Source organism: Eublepharis macularius, chromosome 12 (assembly GCF_028583425.1).
Source record: "Eublepharis macularius isolate TG4126 chromosome 12, MPM_Emac_v1.0, whole genome shotgun sequence".
NCBI classification, from domain to species: Eukaryota; Metazoa; Chordata; class Lepidosauria; order Squamata; family Eublepharidae; genus Eublepharis; species Eublepharis macularius.
This window is the reverse complement of record NC_072801.1, coordinates 31079722-31093330: the sequence shown is the minus strand read 5'-3', so window position 1 is coordinate 31093330 and position 13609 is coordinate 31079722. Positions and strand designations below refer to the sequence as shown.

The 13609-nt window shown below is 45.2% G+C and overlaps 1 protein-coding gene across 1 annotated transcript in view; it reads left to right on the top strand.

The window, feature by feature from the left end:
* Positions 1 to 13609, top strand: part of ACE (angiotensin I converting enzyme) — an 80637-nt gene that overhangs the window by 33570 nt on the left and 33458 nt on the right. The window contains exons 6-12 of the mRNA XM_054995357.1: positions 5305 to 5402; positions 6940 to 7112; positions 8352 to 8575; positions 9313 to 9457; positions 10172 to 10270; positions 10702 to 10824; positions 11626 to 11837. Of these exons, the coding sequence (XP_054851332.1) occupies positions 5305 to 5402; positions 6940 to 7112; positions 8352 to 8575; positions 9313 to 9457; positions 10172 to 10270; positions 10702 to 10824; positions 11626 to 11837 (1074 nt within the window). The remainder of the gene's footprint in view (positions 1 to 5304; positions 5403 to 6939; positions 7113 to 8351; positions 8576 to 9312; positions 9458 to 10171; positions 10271 to 10701; positions 10825 to 11625; positions 11838 to 13609) is intronic.

The window sequence follows — 13609 nt, the reverse complement described above, 5'->3', positions numbered from 1 at the left end:
TGCTGACTCAGTTAAGAATCTAGGGGTTATTCTGGATCCAGCACTGCTACCAGAGAAGCAAAATAATGTAGCAACAAAAAAACACTTTCTTCCAATTCAGTCAAGCTCAGAAGATGGCACTCATCATGACATGGCAGGTATGACCATGGATCCATATATGGATCTATGCGATTTGTATCATCATGGCTAGATAACTGTAATGCACTCTGCATAGATCTCCCCTTAGAGTCAAATTGGTGACTCCAACTGATGCAGAGCACCACAGCTTGGTTATTATCGGGAGGTAGGCATAGCATGCATATTACTCCCATTCTGCAGTCACTCTATTGGCTACCCATCAGTTAGAGGGCTCAATTCAAGGTTTTGGCTTTCACGTACAAAGCCTCTCTTCCTATGCTCCTCCATGGTAGCTTTCTTCATCTGAACAGGACCTTCTGCAAGTGTCACCCTACATTCTGGTGGCCCCCACTTTACGGAATGGTCTTCCTGATGAGATCAGGAAAGCTGGTTTTCTGTAAACTATGCAAAACTGAATCCTTTAGGAGGGCTTCGTTTCACAGATAGGAGGGCTGCACTGTAAGTAAATGGTTTGAAAGAGATGCATAGGTAAAGTGACAGGGGCTGTAGACTATACTCCTGTGTACTATCTCTTGCTGTATATATGCTCCTACTGGGTAATTTCTTCATTATTTATTACGCCAGGTTTAATTTCTTGTGCTCTGTGTCAGCATTGTTTCAGTCTGTATAGGATTTCTGCTTGTTTTCAAATCTCTGCAAATTTGCATTAGCATACCCTATCACACTGTTTATCGAATGCCCCTGTTGTTGATCGTATTGACTTACACTGTGTAATCCACAATCTTCCACAAAGGTGGAAGAACGTCATGCCACCCTAGGGCCAGGAACAACCAGCAAGCCCTATGAAAATGAATGAAGCAGGCTCTGTGTGTGTGTGTGTGTGCGCGCGCGCGCGCGCGCAACTGCTTCAAAATCAGAGTTATATGAGCTGTACGTCAGCAACCTAGCAGTCCTGTTTAGTTCTGTTTGTGGCTGCATGAAGCCAAGCCATTGTCAGCACAGCTAGACTCCTCCCCAGCCTTGTTCCCCTGCCAAGAGCACTGTGTTCCTTCCTTTGGTTATCAGTTTGGAACAGCTGCCTGAAGCAGATCCAGTTCATGGATATCAGGGGAGAAGATGTTGGGCAGAGAAGCTCACAAACAAAAACCCTGGGATTAGAGTGCTCAAAGACAGCTCTGCTCCATCCAGTTATTCCCAAATTTTAACACATCCCCCTCCATCTGATAAACACATTTTTAGAAAAGTAATATGGAAAGACCACTTCAAGTTGGAATCGACACTAAGCTGCCTTTGTGCAGAAATATTGCTTCTGTTCCTTGATAGGCAGCCTACAAATTGCCTTGGACCCTGCAAGTGGTTCTCTCAGATTTGTCCTCTTCCTTGCTCCTGGCACAATAAGATGGTACAGTCCAAGGGAGGGCTGGTTAGCCTCATAATTAAACTGATCAATCCTACCTAAGTGCTGTGAAGTAGTGTTTCGAATCAAGACCTATGATATTTAAAACCTGAACCATTGCTTTTTTGCCCATACTTGAGGTTCTTGGAACCTCCCTGGACTAGATTCTAGCCTTAGTTCTTCCAATTAATCTTTTGTTTGAAATATTTATATATCACCTCTTCTGACACATGTAATAAAACAGTTCATAAATAACACTAGAATCATTTTCTAATCAAGAGCCATAAGCTAAAAGAACAGCAAAAACTGAATTAATCAACTAGACAAAGCAGCATGAAAAAACATCTCAAATCATCTCAAAAGACAGAAAAATAATGAGAACAATCCATCAGTTCAATGCTTGCTAACTTTTTTAACGTCTTGGTTCTGTACGAAAGATTCAGTCATCTTCATGTTACTCCAGATTTATTTCATTTCATTCGCTTCTCTTCTTTCCAGTACTTTTCCTGCTGAACTTCAGGGCTTCCCTCAACCAGTGCTTCACAGGTTTTTTGACCTGTTCTTGTTCCATCTCTTAAATTCCTATTTTGACTCACTCCTCTGTATTTCCAGTTGGAAGGTTTTAAGATAAATATTCTGTGCAACATCCTCCAATTCTTTTTGTTCATCCTGTTTGCCAGAGCGCTCCCTGCAAGAACACCCCAGAACAAATGACTTGTGTCCCACTGCCAAGGAATTCTGACTCTTTTCCAGCTGGACAGACAGAATGGGTTAATACTCATTCATATTTCAGCCAGACAAGTGCTGGCAATTACAGCAGTGAGGGTGTTTTTTTTTGTCTCGCTCAAGCAATTTCATTTGATATAAATCTGTATCCAAAATAACAGTACCTGGACTTGCAAACAGATTTTAGATCATGTAGAACTTCTGGCAGAGAGATACAGGGGTAAGGGAGGGGGAATAGTCACACACTCTCTTTTTAAGGTGGAGAGCAGGCAAAAAATGTAAACACTCTCCCTTCCAGACGCTTACCTCCCTTGTCTGGAGGCTGGAAGTCATTCCAGGGAGATCTCCTGGGTGGCAGCTCTCATTTTCCTTGATTGTCTTTCTCTGCCCATTTTTTGAATCTCCCAAACCCATTTAAGCAACATAGTATTATCCTTGTTGTAAAAGGTTCAGTGTGGGACTGCCCGTATTTCAAGGTGGCTGTTCTTTAATTTCAGGAGAGCCAAAAAAAACATTAGCTGTAAACTCTGTGTCCTTTTGCAGCATCTGCTTTATTGCATTACATTTTACACATTAATGAGGGGTTCATGTTAGATGTTTAAATCCATATTTGCTTGCAAATTGCTCAGAGTCATGTCCAGTGGTGCATTATCACATATCAAAGAGCCAAGCTACAAGTGACGCCTGACACAGGCTGGACACTTGTCAGCTTACCTCAAGTTTTGATGGGAAATGTAGGCATCCTGGTCTTACAGCTTGGCTCTCCATTTAATTGAAGTTTATAGAAACCCCCCACACAAACCCAGCGGAGGGGAAGGGGGGCGCCCAGCGAGAGCCCGATGCCTGCACTCCCCTCTTGACCTCATGTTCTCCCTCCCATAGACTGCCGCTCTGTAAACTTCAATTAAATGGAGAGCCAAGCTGCAAGACCTGGACACCTACATTTCCCATCAAACTTTGAGGGAAGCTGACAAGTGTCCAACCTGTGTCAGGCGTCACTTGTAGCTTGGCTCTCAGTCTCAAATTTGCCATTGTTAACAAAAAATAGATTTTATGCATGTGATCACTTTTTTGGGATGTAGCATGGCTAATAATCCAGAACAAACATGTAGCTATGCTCAACATATATAAATAGATCAATGTCTGCCTTGCTGCAAGAAGTCAACTCAAGACATCTGATCATGGACTGTTTTGCCACATAATCCTAAACTGTCCTGGGAGTAAACTCTGAGTAGGATTCTGAGTAGACCTGTTTAGGATTGCTCTTTGAGTCTATGTTTTTGGGAGCTGCTGCAAGACTCAACAGCGTTCCCAATATCAGTGTTCGTCTGTGACCAATAAAAAAACATTTCTAGGCCTCATTTTCCATTTTTCCATTCCCAATAACCTGCATATGTTCTTGATAACCTTTTTTGCAATATGTAGAACCACTGCTCTAGATGCCCTAAACAGGATCCCATCTAACGCTGAGAGTTCCTCTTTCAACTGATAGTTAGTCCCAGCCATCTGCATAGATACCCTCGTAACTTAATTGAGAATAGCATCTTCAGCAGTGGCTTTGGCAATTACAGTCCATGTTTTTTTCCATACTGGGCACACCTTTTTAATAAAATACAACTTCTTTGTCTGGGCCCTCTGAAAATGATTTTCTGTTGAATTTTGTGGAAAGTGTATCGGCTACAGTCAGGCCTTTTTTTCAGGTGTATATTGATGTTATAAATCATTTAGCTGCAGCTGAGAAAATAACCATTGTTGTCTGGAAGGAGCATCCAATAACCTTTTCTGTGCAATTATGTCTAGTGGCTTATGACCACTACCTGGAATCTTTTGTAGCTGTGCCTCAAGGCTAGAGCTTCTTTTTCTGTTTGAGCATATTGACATTCTGTATCACTGAGTGCCCTTCAAGCATATGCCAGTGATCACCAGTGATCAGTATGCTGTTTTCACAAGGTGGTTCCAATGCCTTCTTTTGAAGTATCTGTACATATTTTGGTTTAGCATTTGCTTTCATAATATTTGAGCATTTTCAGGCCCTCCCTTTAAAAGGTCTGTGAGCAGACCAGTGAGGAATAGGAGGGATATCTTGAACTCAGAGGGAGAAAGAGCCTGGAGGTTATGGGGAGGTGGCCAAGGGTCACTGTCAATCCACACCCCTCCCCACACTCTGAGGCTGGCTACAAATGCTTACAAAACGGTGGGGTGCTCTGAAGCTGAGGCACCGGTGCCTCACAAAATGAAACAATGAGATTTGAAAGATTCCATGCTCAGAAATCAGTTCCCAGGTATGAGGAAGCCCAGTTTGGTTTAGGGCCATGGTGTACCTGGAGAGAGAATTAAACCTCCCAGTCTGAATTCTGCCCCTGCACCCCTAGGATAGGATTGCCATCCTCCCAAGGGTGGTTGGCAAGGTCGCTTCTGGTTTGTACCTGGAAATTATGTCATGATACTCTAGGAATTGCACATTTCTATGATAAAAAAGCCACAGTGATGAGCAAATTCCTAGAGCATCATGGTGTCACCTTTGGGTACAAATTAGAACATGCAACATTGCTCCCTACCCACTGAAGGCTCCTGCCAGTTGCCCGTGTTCAGCTGCTAGGCCTACTCTGGGAACTGAGTTCTGAACACAGAACTCCTAGACCTTGTCTGCGGACTGGTCTCTGCAGTGGACCTGGGAAAAGAATAATGTGTAGCTAGGCTCTAGGGAGCAATATAAAGATCTAAACTTTCTGATTCTGTTTAGCTAGGCTCAAGGGAGCAATATAAAGATCTAAACTTTCTGATTCTGTGTAGCTAGGCTCTAGGGAGCAATATAAAGATCTAAACTTTCTGATTCTGTGTAGCTAGGCTCTAGGGAGCAATATAAAGATCTAAACTTTCTGATTCTGTGTAGCTAGGCTCTAGGGAGCAATATAAAGATCTAAACTTTCTGATTTTGATCCAGCAGCAAACACACACTTTCTGTTTCATGTCCCAAATACAGGCACCCACAAAGACTCTTGGCCAGAGAAGCTTCTCCTTCTTGTCGCTGTTCCCTGTAGTAGGAAGAAGCCTGAATTATTTTTCCTATCAAAGCTAAGATGTTCTGCTTTGTCCTCTTGCAGGTAACATGTGGGCCCAGCAGTGGAACAACATTTATGACATGATGATCCCTTTTCCCAACAAACCTAATCTTGATGTCACCGATACAATGAGACAAAAAGTAAGACCATCTCGGTTGTAAGCCTCCTCCTTGTTGTGTCCCCCTGTTGCTTCAGCTGCAGCACTTGTCTGAGATCTGGTGACTGGGGAAGGAAACAACCACCCTGTGGCTTGCTGCCTTGCCACCACCCTGTAGTGAGATGCTGAGTAGTTTTCTGCAGGATGGTTAAGGGAATCAGAGGAATACTGATCTACCCAGAAGCATCAAGGAAGGACCTTATAGACCGGTTCGGCTTAACTAAGGACATGCATTGTATTAACTTAACTGAGCTCTGACTCATGAGATCATATGCTGGAATAAATATTCTTAGTCTTTAAAGTGCAACTGTACACTGGATTAATTAAAGACATGTAAAAAAAAGCTGCACCTCTCTGTGAACATACCACCAGTTATACTGAATATACATTGCAGCATGATGACAGAATGTTTGGCTTCATTTTCTGCTTGATAAGAGCTTGTTCCTATATTACATTTTCCGGCACCAAGATCCATGCCTTGCAGTTTGGGGTTAGGATGTGACAATGTATGGTTTTGGCTCCAGGAAGTACATGTAATATGTGCCATGAAGTTGTTACGGAGGCCCTATGAATGAACAACCTCCAAAACAACCAATCCTTAACAGCCTTGCTCAGATCTTGCAAACTGGAGACTGTTGCTTCCTTTATTGAGTCAATCCATCCCATTTTAGGTCTTCTTCTTTTCCTACTGCCTTCCATCTTTACTAGCATTAGTGTCTTTTCCAGAGAGTCTTGTCTTCTCATGATGTGACCAAAGTACAATAGCTTCAGTTTTGTCCTTTTTGCTTTTGGAGAGAATTCAGACTTGATTTGATCTAGAACCCATTTATTGTCCATGGTATCCAAAAAACTCTCCTCTAGCTCCACGTTTCAGATTAGTCAATTTTCTTCCTGTTAGCTTTCTTCACTTCTTCACTGTTCAACTCTCCCACCCCTACATAGTAATGGGGAATACCATAATATGAATTATCTTGATCTTGGTCTCCAGTGACACGGTGTTATCCTTAAGGAAGCATACTTCCCATATCTGAAGAAAAGAATAATATTTATCTGAAGAAGATAATTCAAACCACACTACTAGCAGCCATCATAATTGTTATTTATTCATTAGAGCTCCAGCTTTTTGAATTGTTGCTGTTTTTGTATGTCATTCAAGTCTCATGTATTTTTTCAATTTATGTTGTCTTACAAGTAGTCATAGACTGCATTTCAATCCTGGTGTATGCTTTTATATATTTTCAAATAGATTTTGTATTTATCTTTCATTATTTGTGGGTTCCAGGTTTTTTCCCTTGTGTGAGGTTACTAGTTGTTAGAAGGGTTGCCTTTTACTCTTTCTTATTTAAAAATCTCCATGATATTCTCATCTTCATATGCAAGTGTGGAGCAGCGAAGTTCTTTAATCAAGGGCTGAGGCTGCATTCTCTCTTGTGGGTGGGAGAGCTGCCTTCTTCTTGGGCCTGGTCTCCAAGAACAGTTGGTACTGAGTAATGTTGCCTCTGGATCCTTGCCTTTCCTAGAACTGGAATGCAACACACATGTTCCGGGTTGCGGAGGAGTTCTTCACATCACTTGATATGCTGGAAATGCCACCTGAATTCTGGGAGAGCTCGATGTTGGAGAAGCCAACAGATGGGCGGGAAGTGGTCTGCCATGCATCAGCATGGGATTTCTTCAATCGCAAAGATTTCAGGTGCATACTGCCTTGTGAGCATCAGTCTCTTCTCCCATGTGGAATTTGCCTGGGTTTGTAAATTGAAAACAAGCTCTAAGTCCCCAGGCTCAGAATTAAGGCTACATCTCTGCAGATGTTGTTCTCCAGATTGACTTCCAATTGCAAAAAAGGTTTTGGAGCATTTACACGAAGTTGTCTTCTAAAAATCCACTTTCCAGGCTTTGCCCGTGCTCAATATGATCTTTACCAAACCTAGATTGGTACGACTTTTCAGGAGAGAATGCAGTTCAGGCATATTTGCAAGTTGTGTGGAGGGAAAGTTACCAACCACACCAATCCCGTCTTCCTTAGTCCCATTTTCCTTGGCACTGATTGTGGAGGTTCCCTTTAGTCACTATGGCTAGTAGCCACTGATAGACGTCTCCTCCATGAATCTGTCTAATCCCTTTTTAAAACTGTCTATGCCTGTGGCCATCACTGCATCCTCTGGCAGTGAATTCCATGTCTTAATTTACTCTGTCCTGAATCTATTGCCTATCAGCTTCATTGGATGCCTTTCAGTTCTAGTGCTGAGAGTGAGAAAAAGATATCTCTGTCCACCCTCTCTATGCTGTGCTTAATTTTACAGACCTCTGTCACATCCCTTCTTTGTTTTCTAAACTGAAAAGTCCCAGACTCTTCAGCCTTTCCTCATAGGAAAGGTGCTCCCAACCCCTAATCATCCTTGTTTCCCTCTTCTGTACTTTTTCCTGCTCTGCAATGTCCTTTTTGAGCTACAATGTCCAGAACTGTGCACAGCATTCCAAATGAGGCCACACCATACATTTAGATAGAGGCATTATAATATTGGCTATTTTATTTTCAATCCTTTTCCTAATCATAATAATCCCCAGCATAGTGTTTGCCTTTTTCACTGCTGCGACATACTGAGTTGACACTTTCTTTGAACTACCCACAACAACCCCAAAGTCTCTTCTCAGCCTCAGCAAGTTTAGAAACCATTAGCATATACTGGAAGTTGGAATTTTTTGTTCCAATGTTGGGAGTTTTTTGCTCCTTACACTTGCCTACATGGAGCTTCCTTTGCCACATTGCCACCCAATTTGTGAAGATCTTCTTGAAGCTTTTCAGAGTCAGCCTTGGTTTTCACCCTCCTGAATAGTTTTCTGTCATCTGCAAACTTGCCCACTACACCACTCACCCCCAAGCTCCAGGTCCAAATAGTTTATGATCAACTCCTCCCTCTATACTCCACAGGATAAAGCAGTGCACAACAGTCACCATGGAGCAGCTATTCACAGTCCACCACGAGATGGGGCATGTTGAATACTATCTGCAGTACAAGGACCAGCCTATCACTTTCCGCAGTGGGGCCAACCCCGGTTTCCATGAAGCCATAGGAGATGTCATGAGCTTGTCTGTCTCTACCCCCAGCCACCTGCAGAAAATTGGGCTACTCAGCCAAGTCACTGAGGATGCAGGTATGGAGAAGGTGTTGTGGTTGGTGCCACATACATCTTCACTGAGAGGGATGGGGAAACAAAGGTAGCCAATAAAGTCAAAGGGGATTCTCAAGAATCAGGTTATTAGTAGAAGCCTGTTGCTTCAAGGCCACTGATCCAAGTTTATCTCATTCTGGGGTTGAAAGTAAAAGAGAGGATCCTCAACTAGATCCCAACACCCCCCCCTCATCAATCTCTAAGTTAAGTTCCCTATATCAAACAGTGCAATGGAGGGGTGTCTGGGACGACCCAGAAGACGGCTTTCACACACAGTCAAGTCTGGGTGCAGCTATCTTTTGGGTTGGAAAGGGTATCAGATCAGAGGAGGAATGACCTTTCCTGAGGATGTGACTCCTTCACTTGAGTAATCTGCAGCCTTTTCCTCTTCAGGCAGCTGCTCCTAGCATGTGGTACGAGATCTAGGAGGGGGTTTGGTAGGATTGGCAACCTGCAGGTGGGGCCTTGACACCTCCAGAAATCACAACTGATCTCCAGATGACAGATATCAGTTCCCCTATAGAAAATGGCTGCTTTGGAAGGTGGACTTTATGGCATCACATTCCTGCTGAACTCCCTCCCCTCTCACAACTGCCCTCTGCTCCTAAATATCCAGCCATTTCCCAACCCAGAGTTGGCAGCTCTGCCTGTGGGCAGCTCTCATTCTTCTGTTCCATTCCAGAGCTGCCCCCCATTGGCCTTCTCTCCCTTCCTTGCAGACAGTGATATCAACTATCTACTGAAAATGGCCTTGGAGAAGATTGCCTTCCTTCCCTTTGGCTACCTGATAGATCAGTGGAGATGGAATGTCTTTAGTGGGCGCACAACTCCCAGCCGTTACAACTACGATTGGTGGTATCTGAGGTAAAAGTCTCCTTGGCAACGAATGTGTGGCGTGATAGGTCTACAAGGGACACCTTTACAGCCAGAGCGGCGGGAGGGGTGTTGAATTTTCTGAATGATAAAAAGCATTCGGGAGCATCATATGGAATGTGTATGATCAGGACTAAGGCATAGTGGGAGATTTCATCCTTCCCTAAAAGCAGTTTTCTGATCTTCCAGTCCCCCCACCCCACTTCCCCTTAGCTGAGCTTTGCTCTAAAAGATGAAACATCCCTTTATCTGACTATCTGTATATTTTCCCTAATAGCTGAGGTGGTGCTTGACACAGGGGAAAGTGCAAGGAACATGTTGCAGGAGAAGGGTTTAAGTCTGCTTTACGCCTTTTGAAGACTGTTTTCTGTGTTTAATGACTTGTTTTTATTCTCAGGCCTATTTTTAATGATGAGTTTTTTATGCCTGCATAGTTATGTTGTATTGTTTGGGTATAATCTTCCTTCTGAAGAGGCAGCATAGTTTTTTCTAAATAATAAGTTAACCCCTTCCCCTACACAGTGTGGGCCTGATTCAGGTTGTCTTTCTCTGCCTGATGGCAGTTTTATTATTTTTATAAATGACTGGAGCTCCTTCATCACATGCAGTTTGGCGTTTTGACAAAAATGGCATCTGTATAATTTTCAGATACTTATGCTCATGCTGTTCATTGCTTCTCCACTCACATGGCTGACTTTTTTCCAGAACAAAATACCAAGGAATTTGTCCTCCTATCGCAAGGAATGAGACGCATTTTGACCCTGGCGCCAAATACCACATTCCTGGCAATACACCTTACATCAGGTACTAGGAGCTGCAGGGAGTGAGTGGGGTATCGGATGCCATGGGGTGCTTCACAGAAGGGTCTTTTATGTCTCAGAGGTTTGCGGGCATTAAGGAAGATAGCTGGAAAATAGGAGGTTCTGAGGGGCAGATCTGAGTTGCTATGGTTGACCAATGTAGGGCTGAGGTGGCGGCCATGCACGGGGGCTGGGAAGTAGCCAAGGAAGTACTCTGCATTGACCTCTGACCAGTGGAACTTATAATTCACTCTCGGTTTTAATACTAGTTGGAACTGTGCCAACTCAGAGAATTTGTGACTGGCATGTCTTTGACATTCTAACTTCAGAACTGAATTGCAATCATTCAGGAAAAATTGCAACGATCTTTTAATTATATTTTTTTTGCTGAAAAACAGACTGGCTTCAACAGGATTTCTGTTTTCCCTTGGGTAGGTATTTCGTTAGTTTCATCCTGCAGTTCCAGTTCCACAAGGCTCTCTGTCAAGCTGCCAATCACACTGGCCCTCTTCACACCTGTGACATCTACCAGTCCAAAGAAGCTGGAAGGAAACTCAGGTAAAAGTGGAGGCAAGGGTACATCAGGCATCTAAGAGCACTGGGCAGCCTTACAACATGGAGGGAAGATCTGTAAGGGGAGCTCCTCAAAGCTAGGGGCTATTTGTCTGCAAACCTGGGTGCAAAAAATATGAAAAGAATTTGGAGATCCCTGGGCAGAGAGTTCCCAAATGCCCCTGCAAGTCTACTCATCCCTATGTCTCTCTACCTGTCTGTGCATCCTTTCCTCACCCTCCTTGCAAGCTTTCCCACTCCTCATGCTCACAGCCATCTGCTCTGCCTGCAGCCTTCTTTCTGCTGGGGCTGGGCAGTGTATACAACTGGGAGCATAGGTGACAGAGCACTCATAAGTGAGCAGGCAGGGAACGTGCATGTTTCGGGGAGCTGCAGCAGTGTGTTCTCCCAGAAACCCTGCCTGGGAGTGGAAGAAGATCTTAGCCTTCCCTCATGTCTGAGGATGATCAGATTCCTCCACTTCCACCTTTGTATCAGCTTCACCCCCTCCGCCAAATGCAGCACCAGCCATGCCACAAGGAGAGGACAACAAAGGAGGTGTATGCACACCAAGCTGCAAATGGGCAACCTATATAAGCTTCAGGCTGCTTTCTCATGTGTGATGAGAAACAATGCCAAAAGCCTTCATGGAGTGGGGAATCACATTGCCAGTAGAAAGCTTGAGCCTGCTGGTGCGGGAAGGGTGGAATACAAATCGAATAAAATAAAGGAAGAATCCCCTGCTGCTGGCCTAGTTAGCAATGATGTCTATCTCATTGTTCTGTCCTCTTTTCTCTTTCTCTGCAGTGAGGCACTGAGGGCTGGATCTTCCCAGCCATGGCAGGATATTCTCCAGCAGCTCACCAGCACAAATCAGATGGATGCAACTGCATTGCGGGAATACTTCAGCCCTTTGACTGTGTGGCTGAAGCAACAGAACAGCCAAATGAATGAAACCCTGGGCTGGCCAGATTTTGAGTGGCGTCCTCCTGTCCCAGAGGGATACCCAGAAGGCATTGGTAAATCATGATAGGGGCACCCTCTTCCTAAGCTCCTGATAGCAGGAGCTCATTGATGCCAGCGTGGCCCTGGCACGATTCAAGTGGTGCTACTCAGCATCCTGTGGCCCTTCCACAGGGGGGGGGAGTGCAAAGCTGAGGCTCAGCCCACAGAATGAGTGCACAGGAGACCCACCAAATGAGGAAGGGTATGCCACTGACACCCATGTGAGTAGCACACACAGGCATAGCCAACAGTGGCTGGAACCAAGGTCAAGGGTGGGAACAAGGGGACTACATACTATACACACTGGAAGGGGCATTGAGGCAGGCAGGAACCCTGGGTGAACTGGCAGCTCTTGCAAGATGGAGGCTCCAGCCCTGGCCTGCAGCAGGCAAGTTCCCTTGAACCAGGGAAGGAAACATGGCCCCTCCAACCTCAGCATGCCTTCTCTTCCGTAGCCCACTCAGCAGGGGGAGGCACAACAGAACAATGTCACTCAGAGGTTCAGATCACAGCCTCGGTGGGACTCAGGAGCACTAGCCTTTTGCCAGATGAGGAGGAATGCTGACAACAGGAACACTCAGCTGCCTCTTCCACAAAGGGGATTCTCTCCCACCCGCACCCCGTAACTCCCTGGGGAAAAGCAGCCTTGTAGTAAATGAGAGGCAGGGATTCAATTGCCAGAGAGAGCAAAGCCCAGTAGCCCTGCCCTCAATGCCTGCCATATAGGGCAGGGAAGGCTGCAGAGAAAGTCATGGTGTGCTGGAAAGGCTTAGCAATGTCTCTGGTCCAATTCCCACAAGGGGAGAATCCTGAGCATAGTGGACAGCGTTCCAAACTCAGCTGAGATTTTGCCCCATCAAACTGAAGAAGATGGGATGAGACACTCATGCTGTGTGGTTGCCCCACATGCAGCCAGTGAGCCCCTCCATCTCTATCCTGCACTTGAAGTGCACTACCACTCTCCCTCCCAGTTGCCCCAGTGATGTTTGCCCTCCATCCCTGCCTGCCTGCTCCCCTTTCTCTGTGTTTCCCAGTCTGTGGATTGGGACCCAAAAGTGGGTCACGAAGCCTCTGAAAGTGAGTTGCAGGCCAGCCATCCCTAGTGGTGGCTCCAGCCCTTTGCAGTCTTCCCTTTCTCTCCTCTTCTTCCTTTCTAGCTTCTCACATTCTTGCCTCCCCGTCTCCCTGTGCAACAGTAATGGAGCGGGGGGAGCTGTCTGGCAAGTAGTCACTTTACAATAGTAGTTCGAAGAAGCAGGGAAAGGCTGGAGCGTAGCTGGGAGCTGTTCAGCACATGGAAAAATGAAAGGAGGAGAGAAAGAGGTGTGTGCAAGCACTGGCTCTGTCTTGGCACTGCAACAGCCCAACCTTTTGCCCAGCCCCTGCAGAGTCTCACTGCCCTCTTCCTGCTGTGGGAAATGTACTGCACTGAGCCACCTGCCACCCACCTCTTTGCTGCCATCTGCCATCTTCCCACATCTCCTCAACCTCCCCGCCCCCCAGATCTTCTCAATCTCTTAGGCCAGCCTGGGATGGGTCACGCAGGGCACATCCCCAACACTGCCCAGGTGTACGCCAGTATAGCTGTTAAGTCAGTGGAGCACAGTTGTTGTCCTTCAAGCCAAAGATGGGGCTGAGATCTTTTCAGAATGTTTATGGTCAATCTAATAACATAAGCAATTTAGAGAAGTCTTGAGTCACAGTAAAATGACCAATTGTTTTATCAGAACTGTAGGGAAAATGCCATCAAGTCACAGGCAACATATGGCGACTCCCCCCTTGTGCG